General features: G+C 52.0%; 3 protein-coding genes across 3 annotated transcripts; 1 reads left to right on the top strand and 2 right to left on the bottom strand.

The window, feature by feature from the left end:
- Positions 1-207: 207 nt before the first annotated feature.
- Positions 208-3,380, top strand: ENDOG (endonuclease G). Its single transcript, XM_045563263.1, has 3 exons — positions 208-717; positions 1,755-1,864; positions 3,024-3,380. Exons 1-3 carry the CDS (start codon positions 211-213, stop codon positions 3,304-3,306), a joined length of 900 nt encoding a protein of 299 aa, XP_045419219.1. The 5' UTR covers positions 208-210; the 3' UTR covers positions 3,307-3,380.
- Positions 2,777-12,131, bottom strand: SPOUT1 (SPOUT domain containing methyltransferase 1). Its single transcript, XM_045563262.1, has 12 exons — positions 11,679-12,131; positions 11,012-11,057; positions 10,621-10,746; positions 8,369-8,528; positions 8,038-8,127; positions 7,878-7,927; positions 7,523-7,653; positions 5,599-5,671; positions 5,384-5,482; positions 4,801-4,903; positions 4,476-4,623; positions 2,777-3,534 (listed from the first exon to the last, which is right to left on the bottom strand). Exons 1-12 carry the CDS (start codon positions 11,757-11,759, stop codon positions 3,466-3,468), a joined length of 1,176 nt encoding a protein of 391 aa, XP_045419218.1. The 5' UTR covers positions 11,760-12,131; the 3' UTR covers positions 2,777-3,465.
- A 328-nt stretch (positions 12,132-12,459) lies between these two features.
- Positions 12,460-14,806, bottom strand: LOC123646387 (fragile X mental retardation syndrome-related protein 1-like). The gene is given in 2 exon segments (XM_045563258.1): positions 12,460-13,511; positions 13,514-14,806. Coding segments are annotated over 2 exon segments (1,353 nt in total). The 5' UTR covers positions 14,219-14,806; the 3' UTR covers positions 12,460-12,863.
- Between the last annotated feature and the right edge of the window lie 2,905 nt (positions 14,807-17,711).

Here is a 17,711-nt window from a genome sequence, read left to right as displayed (position 1 = left end):
GGAGCGGGCCACGCGTCCTCTGGTTGTGAGTCCCAAGCCCTTCGGGTCGCTTGTGACTGGTGGGTAAGGTCATCTCAGCGCCCCCGGCCCCCACCGGCCCTTTCCCCGTGGTGGCCCGCGGCGCGGCTCCTTTAAGAGGCTCGGTCGGACGCCGGCGGTGGCAGCGCGCCCTCCGCCCGCCCCGCTCCCAGCTCCGGCGGCGCTCTGGCCATGCGGGCGCTGCGGCTCAGCCTGAGCCTGGCGCTGGGCGCGGGGCTGGGAGCGGCGGCCGAAGGCTGGCGATGGCGGCGGGCGGACGCGCAGGCGGTGCCGGGGCTGCTGGGCCGGCTGCCCGTGCTGCCCGTGACGGCGGCGGCTGAGCCGCCGGCTGTGCCGGGGGGACCGGCGGGCCGCGGCCCGGGCGAGCTGGCCAAGTACGGGCTGCCCGGGCTGGCGCAGCTCAAGAGCCGAGAATCGTACGTGCTGTGCTACGACCCGCGCACCCGCGGCGCGCTCTGGGTGGTCGAGCAGCTACGGCCCGAGAGGATCCGCGGCGACGGCGACCGCCGCTCGTGCGACTTCCGCGAGGACGAGTCGGTGCATGCGTACCACCGCGCCACCAACGCCGACTACCGCGGCAGCGGCTTCGACCGCGGCCACCTCGCCGCCGCCGCCAACCACCGCTGGAGCCAGAAGGCCATGGACGACACCTTCTACCTGAGCAACGTCGCGCCCCAGGTAGCGCCCGCGCCCCCGGCCGGGTCTCGGAACGCGGGGGCAGCGCTTGGCTTCTCAGAGCCTCCTCGGTCGTGCATCCGCAGAATGGAGGATCTCTGGAGTGCGCGCTCTAGCTTAAGCCCTTCTAATCGGGCGAGCCCCCTAGGTGGGAGGGAGGACCCGAGGGGATACCGGCTCTGCAGGCAGACCAGGGCTTGAACTCGAACTGTGAGTCCCTGGCACCTCCCTGAGCTTCAGTTTCCTCGTCTGTAAAATGGGGGTAATACTATTATTCACCTCCCTCTCGTAGTGGCGAAGTACTGAAGACAATGCAGGTAAAAGTACTGAGCACACTTCCTAGTTCTCTGGTTATTAGTTATGAGGGAACTGAGGCTCAGAGAGGCAAAGTGAGTGGCCCAGTGCCACACAGCAGGAAGAGAACCCAGGCAGTCTGTCTAGAGGAGCCTGAGCCTTCAGCCATTGTCCTACCCTGCCTGCTTGAGAGCAGGTATGAGGAAGACACTTGGCACAGAGTCGAGCTGCTTGTGCCAGTCACTGTGCACCTTGGGCCAGCTGCCCTAAATCTAGGCCTGTTCTCAGCAGGGCCTAGCACCCAGTGGATGGAGACCTAACTGGGGCTTGGGTGAATCCCATGAGGTACAAGCTTCCCACCCCAACTTCCCTAACTTGTCTTCCAGCTGCTCAGTCTCCTACCCATTTTCCATTGTCCTAAGGCCCCGGGAGCTCAAGCGATGCAGGCAGATTTGTGACATTCCCAGCTGGGCACTGCCCATGGGTCAGCATGATAAAGGACAGGGCTAGCCTTCCTGTGAGCCCCTGGGTAGGGGGCAGGGACAGGCCTCAGTCCCTCTCTGGAAGGCGGAGGGGTGCTCCTTCCGTGGGAGGGACAGCTGCAGGGGGTGGCTAGCAAACACCAGGAAACTGAGGCTCAAGGCCATGAGGGTGGAGCCTGGGCTGGGCTGCCAGGGGTGCTAGTTGTCCGATGGAGGGGGTAGGGTCCCAATCACAGTCCCACTGAGCCCCACCTGCCCAACCAGGTGCCCCACCTCAACCAGAATGCCTGGAACAACCTGGAGAAGTACAGCCGCAGCCTGACCCGCAGCTACCAAAACGTCTATGTCTGCACAGGGCCGCTGTTCCTGCCCAGGTGAGGCTGCAGCCAGGCCCAGAGGGTGGCAGGCCCTCCCACTTACAACAAGGCCCCTCCTGCCACTCACGTGCCAGGCTTGCCCAGACTCTGGGTCAATACCAGGTCACTACTCATCTGGTTTCTTGGCAAGTCTGTTTCCCGGCCTCAGCCCCCTCTTTCCACTTCCATAGCCAGAGACTTTTGGGGTACCCACCTGGACCATCTCTCCTCTGTCACCCCTTGCCACACACCCCCAACCCTGGGTTTTGCCCAGATGGAAACTCTGTTAGTCCTGGATGCACCAGCTCTGCTTGCAGCACTCTTCCCCCACCCTTCCCCGGAGCTACCAAGTTTGAACTCTGATCTGTTTGGCCCAGGATGCTCACTGGTCCTGCTGCAGCCCGGCCTCCCACGTGGAAGGCACTGAGCTCCTCAGGGCATGCTTGGGGATTTTTCTGGCCCGCTGAACAATGGGACTGGGTGAGGCAATAGGTTGCAGCTGGGTAGCTGCCTCTGGAGTCAGCAGGCTGGGATGGAATCCAGGCCCTGTTACCTGGTCCTTTGGTGCCAGGGGCAAATGACTTCAATATCCTCCCCTGCAAAATAAGGATAAAGCCTGTGATGTCGTGGTATTGGGGGACTGAGTGGAGTGGCAGACATCACATGCTTAGTAGACCAGGGCCTGGCCCATGGCAAGGGCCCCCCAAGGGTGGCTGGGGACACTGATGAACTGATAAGCAAGTGAAATGGGACTGCTGAGGGGAAGCCTGGCAGTCGCCCCTTTGTCCCTCCAGTATCCTGCACCTACCACGTGCTGTGTGCCAGGCCCTATGCTGGGTGCTAGGGTTTCAGCTGTCACTGCCCTTGCCCTCTTGGTGCCCCCCCCAAGGGGAGAGACAGGCAACAAACAAGCATCTGCACAGATGGATGTGAATATTTACAAGGATCTATTCTTTCAGCAACACTTATTGTTACCCATTCTGCCTGGCCCAGTGTTGGCAAAGAGTCTTTGCTCCGGAAAGAGTTCCCAGCTGCAAGGAGGAGCCAGGCAGGCCCCAGAACTTCACAATAAGGGGTTGGCAGAAGTCTACTATCAGATCAGGGAAGGCTTCCTGGAGAAAGTGGCCTTGGGTTCCAACTAGGCTCCCTTCCCATGTGTGCCTGGGTCTGCCCACAGGACGGAGGCCGATGGGAAATCCTATGTGAAGTACCAGGTAATTGGCAAGAACCACGTGGCGGTGCCCACGCACTTCTTCAAGGTGCTGATCCTGGAGGCGGCAGGTGGGCAGATTGAGCTCCGCTCCTACGTGATGCCCAACGCGCCTGTGGACGAGGCCATCCCACTGGAGCGCTTCTTGGTGCCCATTGAGAGCATCGAGCGGGCCTCTGGCCTGCTCTTTGTGCCAAATATCCTGGCGCGGGCGGGCAGCCTCAAGGCCATCACTGCCGGCAGCAAGTGAGGGTGCAGCCTGGAGACTGTGGACTTGGGGGGGTGGAGCTGGGTCTCATTAAAAGTGGTTATTTTTGGAAACAAGTCTTGGCTGTGTCTGCTCTTGGTGACCGCCAGGAACCCCTGGTTTCATTGCTGCTTCATGGATGCTCTAGACCCGACAGAACTGTCAGGTGGGCCGGGTACCCGCCAGGGTGAGGCCAGGCTGCAGGGCGGCCAGGGAGATGAGGATGGCTTCCTGTAAGGAGTGTGCAATGGGCTGGGGTGTGGAAAGCTGGCAGGTGCCCGGCTCCCAGCCTGCCTTCAGTGCCTGACCACCCAGGACCCAGCCCCATGGGGTCGGCTGCCCTTAGCAGGGCCCGGGAGGTTAAGGACAGGCCCAGTCCACACTGTAGATCTGCCACTTTGCGAGTGGCATAGCCTGCATCTCAGTCTCCTCTTCTGTAAAACAGGGAGGATGGTAGTAACGCACACCTCCCTGGGCCGGGGAGGGTGAGGTGAGGGGTCGGAAGTTCTCAGTCCTGGGGACAGGTGCTGGGAGCCTAGGTTCCTGCTGGGGGTGTGGCTGGCAGGCTCACAGCACCTGGCCTGGGCAGGGCCTCAGGGACAGGTAGACTGGGGTGGCCCACCTGTCAGGACCACCCCTTTGAGACTGATGGGAGCAATGGAGGCTCCCCCGGCAGAGCGCACAGCACAGTGTTCTATGCTGACCCCGAAAGTGGGTACACAAGTTCCATGGTGGTCAAGACTAAGACTCTCAGCTCTAGCTGCACATGGCTCCCCATGGGACACACAGATGCAAGGGAGGCCCCAAGAATGTCACATGCAAGGAAGTGGCAGAGCTGGGGCCACTGAGGAACACTGAGTACACAGCTAAGGAAACAGAGGCCTAGAGCAGGAGGGGGCAGGGTCGAGTGGGCCACCTAGCCTGGGAGCACAGGACCCACCTGAGCACACAGGATTCTTGACTCCCAGCTGCACTCAAGTCTGTCCGTACCACAAGACTGCTGTGGCCAGAGGCCCAGGGGGTGGGGAGACCATCCCCAGAGAAGGCAGCCTTAGGTGGAGGTGGGTTCCAGGGAGAGAGCTGCACTGACCCCCACCCCTAGAGAGATCCTGAGGCCCCTGGGCCGGGGCCCGGGTCCTGGTGGCTGGAGGCAGGGGAGGTGGCGGGCTCACCTCTGTGCGGATGGTGCGGCTACCCTGGCTGGGGCAGGTGTTGACGTACAGGTCAAAGAGGACACTGGGTTCAGCCACTTCCAGGTTGCGGTCCGCATCCACGGCAGCTTCCAGCCCCTGGAGGCCCCCAAACACCACAAGCGCATGCCTGGCACCCACGGGGGGGGTCACCAACTGTTAATCAAGGCCCACTGGACACAGTCCCCAGCACTTTCAGCTGCCATACAGAGTCTGTGCAGCTTTACCCACCAGGCGGGTTCCTGCTCCACTCCTCCGCCCGGCCCCCGGCCCAGCCCGCCCGGCCACGGCCCCAGGCAGTGCGCACCTGAAGCTGGGAAGCCGGGTAGAGGCCACGTCCGAGCCTCGCTCTGACGTCCCGATGGTCAGGTCGTAGCCGTCCTGGAAGGGGGCCTCAGCAAACACAGCACCTGCGGGTAGGGCCAGTTCAGGGGGTTCCTGCTCCCCACAAGCCGCAGCTTCGTGGGTGCATGTGCGTGTGTGCGTCACAGGGTGGAGAAGGACGCTCAGTAAGGGAGCTGTGCCCAGGCATCCACTATTCCTGGGAAGTCAAGGATGAGCAGCGTAGAGACCAAGCCTGTGCTCGGTGGGAGAACAAGGCAGAGGGGGGGCAGGAACACGCAGTGGACCTTTGGCTTCTCTGGCCTCCTGCCCCACCCCCACCCCTACAGCAGGGGTCAGTAATCAATCGCGACGCTTTGCCTCAGAAGTCAGAACAGCAGTCAAGGCCGTGTGGTCAGGGAGACCCAGAGGAGAGGCACCTGCCCAGGGACACACAGCAACTTGGTACGACAAGAACTCTGGTCTGATTTTTGGGCCAAGCAAGGCTCTCTGCCACCCCACAGACAGAGGACTGGATGGCTGTTTAGAGATGGAAGCTGTGTCCTTACTGAGGCAGGAGGCCAGTCGGACAGTGTAGCCCCAGTAGAGACCCGCTTTCGTGCGAGGGTCCTGCGATGATACAACTTTGCCGCGGTAGGTCTTGCATCCTGTAGGGGAAACAGAGTCTATAAAGTGGGGTGAGGGGACGGGGAAGTGGATGGAAGAGGCTCTGAGCCCTCAAGATGGCCAGGCCACCCTAGGAGCCAGTGAAGTTTCCAGATACCTGGGAGCTGTTTCTGGTTCAGTCGCACAGTCACCCGAAGTCCAGGCTCCAGGTTCTTGTCAATCTTCACCTCCTGGGGAGAAACCAGAAGAAATGGGTGCCGTTCCCTTCAAGACCAGCAGGGGTAAGGCCATCAGGGGAAATGCAGAGCTGCAAAGCGGCCCAAGGGGTCCAGGTCACCCAATCCTCCTCCGGCTCTGGCACTGGCCGGACCTGCTGGGAGGAGACCACTCGTGCAACACAGTGGTCAACAAGGAAGGCTTGGGGCCTGTGCAGACTAGAAGCAGATAAAATCCCAGTGTTCTACATTTTGGTGGCTCTGCTACTTAACTGACTATAGAAGTCTGAGCAAATCACTTAACCTCTTTGAGCCTCAGTTTCCTCATCTGTCAAATAAAAAATTCTCCACCACCGGGCGCAGTGGCTCACGACTATAATCCCTGAACTTTGGGAGGCTGAGGCAGGAGGATCGCTCGGGTGGCAGTGAGCTATAATGACGCCAACTGCACTCTACCCAGGGTGACAGAGTGAGACTGTTTCAAAAAAAAAAAAAAATTGTCCACAAACAAGCTGGGCGTGGTGGCCCATGCCTGTAGTCCCAGATACTTGGGAGGCTGAGGCAGAAGGATCCTTTGAGCTTAGGAGTTCAAGGCCAGCCTGGGCAACAAAGCAAGACCCGTTTCAAAACCAAACTCGCCATAAACAATGGCTATTGTTACAACGCACAAGGCCTGGCATGAGATAAATGCTTAACATGGTAACTATGATGAATGACAATTTTATGTTTTATGCCCATTTTGAATTTATCACCCTTAATGGGGCACTTTCTTCCCCTTTTTTTTGTCTGTGTGTCATCCTGGTCTGTGCTATTTTTTTCCTTTTTTTTTTATTTGCTTTTTTTTCCTTTCTTTTTTTTGGAGACAAGAGTCTCGTTCTTTTGCCCTGGCTAGAGTGCTGTGGCATCAATCTAGCTCACAGCAACCTCAAAATCCTGGGCTTAAGCAATCCTTCTGCCTCAGCCTCCCCAGTAGCTGGGACTACAGGCATGGGCCACCATGCCCGGCTAATTTTTTCTATATATTTTTAGTTGTCCAGATAATTTCTTTCTATTTTTTTAGCAGAGATGGGGTCTCACTCTTGCTCAGGCTGGTGGTGAACTCCTGACCTTGAACGATCCTCCCACCTCAGCCTCCCACAGTGCTAGGATTATAGGCGTGAGCCACCACGCCTGGCATTTTTCCTTTCTTTAATCAGCTTTCTTAGATTAAGATTTGCTTTTTATTTTTATTTATTTAGTTATTTTAGAGACAGGGTCTTGCTCTGTTGCCCAGTCTGGTGTGCAGTGGTATTGTCATAGCTCACTGCAGCCTTAAACTCCTGGCCTCAGGGATCCTCCTCCCAAGTAGCTAGGAGAACAGGAGTGGAATGCCATGCCCAGATAACTTGAAACATTTTTTTTGTAGAGACAGGGTCTCACTCTGTTGCCCAGGCTAGAGTGCAGTGGCATGATCATAGCTCACTGCAACCTTGAACTCCTGGGCTCAAGTGATCCTCCTGCCTCAGCCTCCTGAGTAGCTAGGCCTACAGGCATGTCCCACCACAGCTGGATAATTATGTTTTGTAGAGACGTGGTCTCCTATGTTGCCTAGACTGGTCTTGAACTCCTGGCCTCAAGCAATCCTCCCACCTTAGCCTCCCAAAGTGCCAGGAGCCACTGTGCCCAGCCCTAAGATTTGCTTTTTAAACAACAGTAAATTCATCCCTGCCTTTATCTGTTGAGCCCTGTTTGGGGCACTCCTCTGGCCTGAATTTGCATCAGTGGGGGATCTGCAGGCAGGTCCAGGGCTCCCTACCCACATTCCCCTGTCTGCCCCCTGAGGGGTATATCCCTGAGGTATGTCTGGGACCACCTTTTCATTCCTACCTTCTTCATGCCACAGTTGACAAAGGAGCCATGGCCCGGCCGGGTGGGTCTGTCTACCACGATACCCTCTCGGAACTCGGATTCCTCATCCTGACGCATGTGGTGAGGGCTATCCAGAGGGTTCAGGAGCCCTGTGGGAGGGAGGGCCCGGGAGGAGTCTGGAAGGTGCTAGAGCACAGGGGAGTGCAGCAGGGACCGTGGTTTAGGGTCCGCCACAGAACTGCTGCTCGACACCAGTTACAGGCCGTGGCCTCCCAGGTCTGGTTTCCCAGCTGGCCAGTGGTAGGACTGGGTGACCTCTCAGTGTCTGCAGGGTGACCCATGGGAAATGGGGGTCAGGCCCACCCGGCCATACCTGCAAACTGTAGATCCTGGTGCTTGGGGAAGAACGCCTTTCTCAGGTACCTAGTAAAGAACACAGACCTCAGGAGGTACCCAGGCCAGGCGAGGCCACCTCCTACCTGACCTACACTTTGACATAGCCTCCCTCACGCTGAGGAGAGTCACCGCCTTACTGTGGACACTCGAGGTACTGCAGGATCCGGGCCAGCTGTACACACGCCTGCCCCTTCTTGCCGACTCCAGTGAACTCCCCCTCCACAGTCCTGGGGAGAGGAAGATAGGGTTCAAGATCCAACTGCGGCCCCTTCAAGAGCTCCTCCCACCCAATCTTCCCTCTGCAGTCACCACCCCTGCCTGGCAGCTCTACCCACGAAGGATTTCAGTGGGGGAATTCCAGGCAGGGCACTGAGGAAGAGCTAGCAGGTAGACAGAGGGAACAGTGAAGCCACACTGATCCTGGCAGCCCCTCCCTTCTCCCTGGCACCCTATGGGATGGCCCCTCACTTGGCATCCTGGCCCTCCTCGTCAAACACCACAATCTCATCCACGCAGAAGATGGCACAGGCTCTGGCAATCTGGCCAGCCAGGTAGGTGCGAAGCTCAGGCGACTGGGCATTGTCCAGGATGGAGCCCGGCAGGGCCACAGTCAGGGTGTAAGGCCGCCCTGGGCAGGGGAGGGGTGTCTTGGTCAGCCTGAGAGGTCAGGATTCCACCCTTGCCTCCCTTCCTCTGTCCCCAGGTCCCAAGATTAGAGAATTTTCCAAATGGCAAGAATTTTGACATCAGCAAATTAGATTCAACTCCCCTCTCCAGACCTCAATCTCCCAGGAGAAAAAGGGACGCAGCAATCTCCAAGGCTCTTTTGAGTACGGCAGAGCACTGGGCAAGGCCAGGGAGTGGTTAGAAGCAATGGCCTAAGCTCATATCCTGGCTCTGCCCCTCACTGCCTCAGTTCTCCAGCTGTCCAATGGGGATAATAATGTGAACTAAGGCCAGGTGTCGTGGCTCACTCCTGTGATCCTAGTACTTCGGGAGGCCGAGGAGGGAGGATCACTTGAGGCCAAGAGTTCAAGTCCAGCCTGGACAACATAGCAAGATCTCATCTCTACAAAAAAATAGAAAAATTAGCTGGGTGTGGTGGTGCACGCCTATAGTCCCAGCTACTAGAGAGGCTGAGGCAGGAGGATCACTTGGGCCCAGGAGCTTGAGCCTGCAGTGAGCTATGATGATGTCACTGCACTCTAGCCTGGGCAACAGTGAGACGCTGTCCCAACAACAACAAAAATAATGTGAGCTAATATCTAATTTTATGTGTGCATATTAACCCAACAGCCCTAGGAAAAAGATACTATCATTATCCCCCTTTTCAGGTGAGGAGGCTTCAGTCCAGAGAAGTCAAATACATGACCCAAGGTCATACAATAAGTGGGGCAGCTAATATATGGGTTCAGTCCTTCTGGCTCTAGAGGAACCCCCACATTCTCTCCTTCCTAGGGTTTTCTGGAGGGAGCCACATCAGATACCACCCATAAATGGCTTCCTGGTCTCTGGCACAGATGATTTGCTGGGTCGCTGTCTCCACTATCACCATCCTCACTGGTAACTACTAGGCTCTACTAGGCTAAAATGTGGCTCCCTAACTCTCCACAGATTCCAGTCTGGCAGAATTTTATTAGGGTGGTTCCTGATATATTGATGTGGAAGAACACCCAGGGTGTAATGTGGGATGAGAAAAACCAGGTCCAGAAGCACATAAATAAAATAGTCTCACTGTTGTAAAACTGTATCTATACCTCTCTCTACATTTGGATAAGTAGGTATAAGGTCTGGACAACCTTTCAACATAACGTTTGCTGGGATTTTTCCTTTCTTCTTTGTAGTTTTCTGAATTGTTTTGAGCATGTATTATTATTATTATTATTTTTTTTTGAGACAGAGTCTCACTCTGTTGTCTGGGCTAGAGTGCCATGGTGTCAGCCTAGCTCACAGCAACCTCAAACTCCTGGGCTCAAGTGATCCTACTGCCTCAGCCTCCCGAGTAGCTGGGACTACAGTCATGCGCCACCATGCCCGGCTAATATATATACACGTATATATATTAGCTGTCCACATAATTTCTTTCTATTTTTAGTAGAGATGGGGTCTCGCGCTTACTCAGGCTGGTTTCGAACTCCTGAGCTCAAAGGATTCGCCCACCTCGGCCTCCCAAAGTGCTAGGATTACAGGCATGAGCCACCGCGCTCAGCCTGAGCATGTATTATTTACAATGAGAAAAAAGGAGACACTATTATTATTATTACCAAATGAAAAATGAAATTAAAGCACAAAGAAAATACTCCATAAAAAAGTAAAAAAATGTGTGGTGACACATGCTTGTAATCCCAGCTACTCACGAAGCTGAGGCAGGAGGATCCCTTGAGACCAAGCTGAGCAGCAAAGTAAGATACTGTCTCAATTAAAAAGATTTTTTTAAAATGTAAAAAATAACTATCATTAAGATTATGAGGTTCTAGAGGTATAAAGTTAAGAGATATGATGCTTACCATCCATAGGCTTGAAATCTCTCTATGAAGGGGGTTAGAGCTCAGTTTGCTGAGTCCCTCCCCTAATCTGGGCCTCAGTTTCTCCAACAGGACAAGATGTTTGGTCCCACTAGTCTCTAAGGGCCCTTCCAGATATGACGTTCTCTGCTCTGCCTGCAGGACAGCTGCTGCAGTCCACAACCAGGGGCCCTCCCCAGGACCTAGGCTGCTCACCTCCGTCCTCCCTTTGTGCAGCTGCCTCCTCCTCCTCCTGGCGCTTTGCCTGTTCCTCTTTTGCCCGCTGCCGCTCCAGTTTTTTCGTCAACTTGAGATCCTTCCACTTCTTTTTCTCCTCTTTCTCTGGATTAAAAAAACATCCCTATTGATCAAAGGAACGGTTCCCTCTCATTGAGTCAGCTGGGGCTCTGGAGTGCTGCTGGGTTAGCAACCAGGGGGCAGCAAGGGAGCCTCCCCAGGGCTCCTGGCTCCTGCCTCCCCACCTTGGGTGGTGTGGAATTTGGAGGGGACAAAGCTATTGTCTTTCCCCAAGGCTAGGCTGCATATTGCTGAAGTGGTCTAGGGGAAGGGTGGGCACACTCTTCCCAGCCCCCCAGTCCTTACTTACTCTGTTGTTTCCATTTTCGCCACTCAACCCTTTGGCCATGTTCACCCTGGAGTAGGGAAAGGATTAGAACTGTGAGGCTGAAGGTCACATCTGGGAAGTCCACTTGCACCACAGCCATCCTCCCCCTCTAAATGAAGGCGATGAGGAAGCCAGGGAACCTCCACACACTGCTGCCCCAGGAAGCGGCAGGAGGACAGGGACTCGCAGTACTCCCAACGCCTGGAACCAGGCCTGGCACATAGTAAGCACTCAATAAATTGTTGAATGAGTTTCCACGGAAGAGAAGAGGAAACTGAGGCTCAGGAGGCACGACCTGCCCACAGTCGGCCTGGAAGTCAGAAGACACAAACCACGAAAGGGCTCAGGATTGCGAGCAGGCTCCTACCTGCTCTGTAATCCGGCTGGTACCAAAGAACCACAGGGGGCTCCGGCCACAGGCTACCCTACGCTGCCAGCCCCAGCTCCCGACCACGCTCCCACCTCGGGTTCTCATCCGAGCTGAGGCACACGCGGCAACTAGTTTGCTGCACCTCCGTGGCTTCCGGCCTCGGATCAGCGAGAAATAGGGAGCAAGAGGCCCGCCCTGGCCCCACCGCGGGCCCCTACACCGCTAGTTCTCACGCCTTCACCCCACTGCCAGCCCGGGCTCCCGGCTCCCGCCACCTACCGGGCCGCAGGGCCGCTTCCTCGCAGGTTCCGCCATGTTGCGCCGCACACCTTCGGTCACGCCCCTGCCAATCAGACTCATCTCTTCCGGCCACACCTCCACGAGCTGTCCAATCGGAAAGCCAATGGCGGGCGGGGGCGTGGCCTAGGCGCGCGGCGGCTACCAGAGTACTTGGGCCCGGATCTCCGGAGCCCGGCTGCGCTGGGCTAGTCGCGGGGCCGGCGGGGCGCCCAGATGAGTAGGATCTCAGGACTGTCCTGTACCCTTGGATGTCTCGAGAGCCTCCGCCTGGGCTGGGACAAGTAGGACACTGAGACCTCTGCGTGGTTTTATACATGGGAACCCTCAGGCCCAGAGCTGGAAATGACCTTGGAAATAATTTAATCAAGTTTCTTTATGAAGTCATTCATGTACTCCTTCTCTCGCTCTTTTTTTTTTTTTTTTTAGACAGAGTCTCGCTCTGTTGCCCGGGCTCGAGTGCAGTGGCGCCAGCCTGGCTCACAGCAACCTCAAACTCCTGGGATCAAGCAATCCTGCCTCAGCCTCCCAAATAGCTTGGACTACAGTCATGCGCCATCATGCCCGGCTAATTTTTTCTATACATTTTTAGTTGTTTGGCTAATTTCTTTCTATTTTTAGTAGAGACGAAGTATGGCTCTTGCTCAGGCTGGTCTCGAACTCCTGACCTCGAGTGATACTCCAGCCTCGGCCTCCCAGAGTGCTAGGATTACAGGTGTGAGCCACCCTGCCCAGCTGACTTTAAAGTCTTTTTTTTTTTTTTTAGCCAGCAACTTTTTTTAATGTTACATGTACTATTCTCAAGGCACATCTGATGATATATTTTATAACACAAGGTGTCAAAGTATGTTTAACATATGATTTCTTCAGGATCCCTCCCCTTTCTGAATTCCAAATGGAGGAACTGAAAGTGCGATGTAAGACTGGTGATCCACATTCTATCTTTGGCAAGCTTGTACAAGCGCTATTGTAAATGTAATGTAAAAGAACTGTAAACTAGGAACTTCTTCAGTTTATGAAACACCACTCAGGACTGCTGCTTCTTGAGTGTTTTCTTCTTTTAAGGTATTAATCTTTTCTTCTCCTGGAGTACGCTGTAGCTTAGAAATTTCATCGCCAGAAGCACTAGTTGAGCCATTTATTGCCTTTTCTGAAGGACCATGCTCTTCAGTCACATCTTTTGCCTAGCCCATTTTCATTAACTGAAGCTGTATCAGATTCAGTCATTCCATCCATCAGAACAGCATCTTCATCAGTACTTCGTCTATGAGACCGCCTACAATGGTTAATACTGTGATGAGATTCGCTGGCATCAGTGTCTGCAGTCTGATCTGATTCTGTATTATCAAGTAAGCTGTATGGATTGCTGTCTGGATCTTTGAGCACAGAACTGATGTAGGATTTGCCATCACATGGTCCACAACTACCTCGACCCTCCAAAACACTTCTGCCTCTTCCTCCTGGGCATCTCCTGCTGTCATGCTGATGTCAGCTGTCTCGATCATCTTCTCCTGCCAATGACCAATCACTCAGCTCATCTTTACGCTGAGATTCTGTTTCGGAGGGGTTAGACAGCTCAGAATTTGTACCATAACCGGAGGTGTAATTAGGGCCCCAACGACCTCTGCATCTTCCACTATAAGACCCAGAACCAATCTGTCGTAGCTGTTCATCAATCTGTAGGCGTTCCATTCTTAGCTGTTCTACTTCCTTTAGATAAGCAATATGATATTCTAAAAGAACTTGCATGTTTCCGATGCTTTCTTTAGTGCCAACAAATACAAATGGAACCATTCCATCTTCTCTGAGGTAGTTTAATTTTCATTGTCTCCTTCAATTCTCACCCAAACCACACCAGATTTGTCCACGATTTCTTGAATAACTTTGCCATTTTTCCCAATTACTTTTCCAACAAGAGTCCTAGGAACCTGAATAAAATCCTCCACAAATTCCAAGAAATGTCTAGCCTTTTTTACAGCATCAGCACTCTCTCCATAAATTCTAAATGTTCCAGTATCTAGCTCAATAGCAGTAACTCCAGGAAACTTCCTAGCTTGCTGTATATTACTACCATGTGTTCCTATTGCCAGACCCATGAAATCTCTCACAACAAATTTCTCATGAAAAGCTGCTGCAAGTTGTTTTGTACACTCTAAATGCTTAGTGGCCTCTTCATTTCTGGACATAAGCATCAACTTCATACAAATACTTCGCAAATGCATGTCACTTAAAATATTTACTTTCCTCACAGTTGCTTCACTGGCAGACAGTATCAGCTGTGTAGTTTCTGGATGGTAAAAAATTCTGCAGGCTCCTACTGCTTTCTTAAAATCTTTATGAGCATTTTCATTAGTACACGCCTCTCTCAGATCCTCTGGAACATCTACTGTGCACTTAAGGTATTTTTTTTTTTCGACAGTTTTATTTTGATTGACAGGCCAAAGTTGTTCAAATGTGAGTATTTCATTGTAAGTAGCATCACAAGCAGCATATTCAATGACATAAAATTCTCCTTTCATCATCCGAACTTTAGCCTACCACCATCCACATGGTTCTTGGTCATTCGCTCTTGAATATACCTCTACTTCATCTCCTTCACTGATTTCTTTTTTTATATCAGGTGGTGGTGACAATCTAACTTCATTAAATGGAACCTGGTGTTCTGGTTGCCAATTATTTTCAAAAACAACTGTTAGGGAACCTTCATGAACATCTTTGATAAATCCCTTGTAGAAAGCCCCATTGGAGCCTCGAACCTCCACCGTCAGCTCCCGACTTTAAAGTCTTGTAAAGCAGTTATAGCTTTAAAAAATATTGAGCAGATAGTACAGAGAATCCCCATATACCCTCCCTCCGTCTGCCTCAGTTTCCCTTATCTTGGATGTGGTATTGTTACATTTGATGAACAATATTGATACACCATTACCAACTGAAGTCCTTCGTTTACATTAGGGCTCCCTCTTTGAGTTGTGTATTCCAGTTTTGACAAATGCATAATATCCACCACTACGGTATCTTACAGAATGGTTTCACTGCTCTAAAGTTCCCTGTGCTCCACCTATTCATTCCTCTCCCTCTCCTAGCCCCTGGCAACCACTGATCTTTTTTGTTTCTATAGTTTTGCCTTTTCTAGAATGTCATATAGTTGAAATCATACACTACATAGCCTTTTCAGATTGGCTTCTTTCATGAAACTATGAATTTAAGGTTCCACCATGTCCTTTCGTGGCTCGGTATCTCATTTAAAATTTTTTTTTATTTTTAGGGACAAGGGTCTCTTCTGTCACCCAGGCTGGAAGGCGTGGTGCCACCATAGCTCACAGCAGCCTTGAACTCCAGGCTTGGCTCAAGGGATCTTCCCACCTCAGCCTCCAGAGTAGCTGGGACTACAGGCACAAGCCGCCACGCCCAGCTATTTTTTTTTTTTTTTTTTTTTTGCTATGTTGCTCAGGCTAGTTTCAAACTCCACCTCAAGCCATCCTCCCGCCTCAGCTTCCCAAGGTGCTGGGATTACAGGTGTGAGTCACTGTGTCTTGCTCTCATTTCTTTTCATTGCTGGATAATATTTCATTGTATGAATGTGGCACAGTTTGTTTATCCATTCACCTTTGGAAGGACATCTTGGTTGCTTCCAGTTTTTGGCACTATAAATAAAGCTGTTACCAACATTTGTGTGTGGATTTGTATGTGGACATTAATTTTCAGCTCATTAGGTTAAAATCTAGGATTGTCGGATACTGTGGTAAGACTGTGGTCGGCTTGGTAAGAAACTGTCAACTCTTCCGAAGTGCCTGTGCCATTTTGCCAGCAGTGAATGTGATACTCTCTTTTCAAAATAAAACTAGGTCATTAAATATGAAGTGTCTGATTTCAAATCAAAAGTTGAGTTTCTTATATCTCAAACAAGAAGCAGTACAATTACTCAAAGTGTGCGCCTAAACTATTGGCACAGTTTTGCCATCTTAATGGTAGCTTGCTTATGCCAGCAGCGAAGAAGCCTGGAGAACAAGTGGTGATGAAATCATGAAAGGTGTTTTCCACAGCTTGTTGAGAATTGAATATTTTTCCTTGCAAGAAGGGATCCAAAGCCTAGAGGAAGTGCTAGTCGTTGGTGCATGGTCTGGTGAATACAGGGGACAACAGAGAGTTTCCAAGTCCAGTTTCTGTAGCTTGAGCAGCGTTGTTTTTTCAACATGTGGTCTTGCAAGAGGATTGGCCTGTCTCTATTGACCTATCTTGGCTGCTTAATCACAAACATCCTCATCATTTCATCCAACTGGTTGCAGTAGACATCTGCTGTAATCGACTGACCAGGTTTCATGAAGCTGTAATGGATAATACGTGTTGGACCACCAAACAGACACCATTAGCTTTTTTGGATGAATATTCAATTTTGGACTGTATTTCAGCACTTTGTCTTTAACTATTGTACTGAACACTCTCGATTGTCAAAAAGAATCCATTTTCATCACACGTGTCAATATGGTGCAGAAATGGTTGGCCTTTACGTCGTGACAGCAAAGAAAGGCAAGCTTTGAGATAATTTCTCTTCTGATGCTCATTTAATTCATGTGGAACCCATCTATCCAGCTTCTTTATCTTGCTGATTTGTTTCAAATGGTTCAATATTGTTGGAATAGTAACATAAAACCTTGCTGCTAATTCACACATAGGTTGTGATGGATTCAAATCACCATAGCTCACAGCGACCTCAAATTCCTGGGCTCAAGTGATCTACTTGCCTCAGCCTCCTGAGTAGCTGGGACTATAGGCGTGAGCCACCACGCCCAGCTAGTTTTTGGATTCTTTATAGAGACCGGTCTTGCTTTCATTCAGGCTGGTCTTGAACTCCTGGCCTCAAGCAATCCTCCCACCTCACCTCGGCATCCCAGAGTGCTACAATTACAGAAGGGAGCCACAGCATCTGGCCCAGTTTTAGGGTTTTTATCTAGCTTTTATTAAACAAAAATGTATTGGAGACCATTGTTTTGGACTTAGCTCCTGCACTAGACCCCAATAAACCAGACCTAAGTAGAAGAGTCACCTGTGCTAAGTGCCACTTAATCAAAGTGAACTTTGAAATGGGCCAGTTTTCCAAAAAAACCCCAGAAGATTCACAGCAACCAATCAGAAGGAGTGCAGTTTACCTGAGCCAGCATGATATGAAACCCCCCTTGTTTGGGCCCTATAGGGAAACTAATTTTGAAGGAACCAATCCACTTTTCTTCGTTATTTCTGCTTTCTTCAGCCCTTTTCTGCCTATAAAGCCAACCGCCACTGCTAAGCAATTTGGAGCACCCATTCTATTTTTTAGAATGAGATGTTGCCAGTTCTAGACTTGCTGATAAAAGCTAATTAGATCTTTAAACTAAATCTGTTGTAATATTTTTAAACAGGCTTCATTTCACAGCCATGACTGATTAAATCATTGGCCACGTGACTGAGCTCAAAGTCCCTCTCCCCTCCCTGGAGACACGGATGGGCTAGAAGTTCTGACCCTCTAATGTGAAGGTCCAAAGGGACACCTTATGAATAACAGACACTCCTATTACTCAGAAATTCTATGGGTTTTTAGGAGTTCTGTGCCCCAAATCAGGGACAAAGACTACATTTTTGTTTATTATACCATATGTTCCCAACAGATCCCCCAATTAAACACATGATATGAGCATGTGCTTACTATGCAAATGCAACTCCAAGACATGTCCCCTCTGACCACCTTACAAGTGAGTGCAGGAGCTATCTTTGCTTTCCCGTGGGATGATCATCCTACTAGCTACTCCTTCTCCTCCTAATTCTGCAAGTCCCTGGCCCTCCTGGCCCACAGCCCACACTGGGGCAGTTCTCTCTCTCCTGCAGGACTGTCTGTGTCTTCCTTGTCAGAAGCCCCCATCCTCTACAAACACACAGGCACATGAAACCCCTGACCCACCCAGCCACCACACCCAGCACCCAGCACCAGTAACCACTACTGTTATCATCAAATTGACAGGGTGAGGAATGCAGCTGGGGCAA

Source organism: Lemur catta, chromosome 10, assembly GCF_020740605.2.
Source record: "Lemur catta isolate mLemCat1 chromosome 10, mLemCat1.pri, whole genome shotgun sequence".
NCBI classification, from domain to species: Eukaryota; Metazoa; Chordata; class Mammalia; order Primates; family Lemuridae; genus Lemur; species Lemur catta.
The sequence above is the reverse complement of the archived record's forward strand: the minus strand, read 5'-3'. Positions and strand labels throughout refer to the sequence as shown.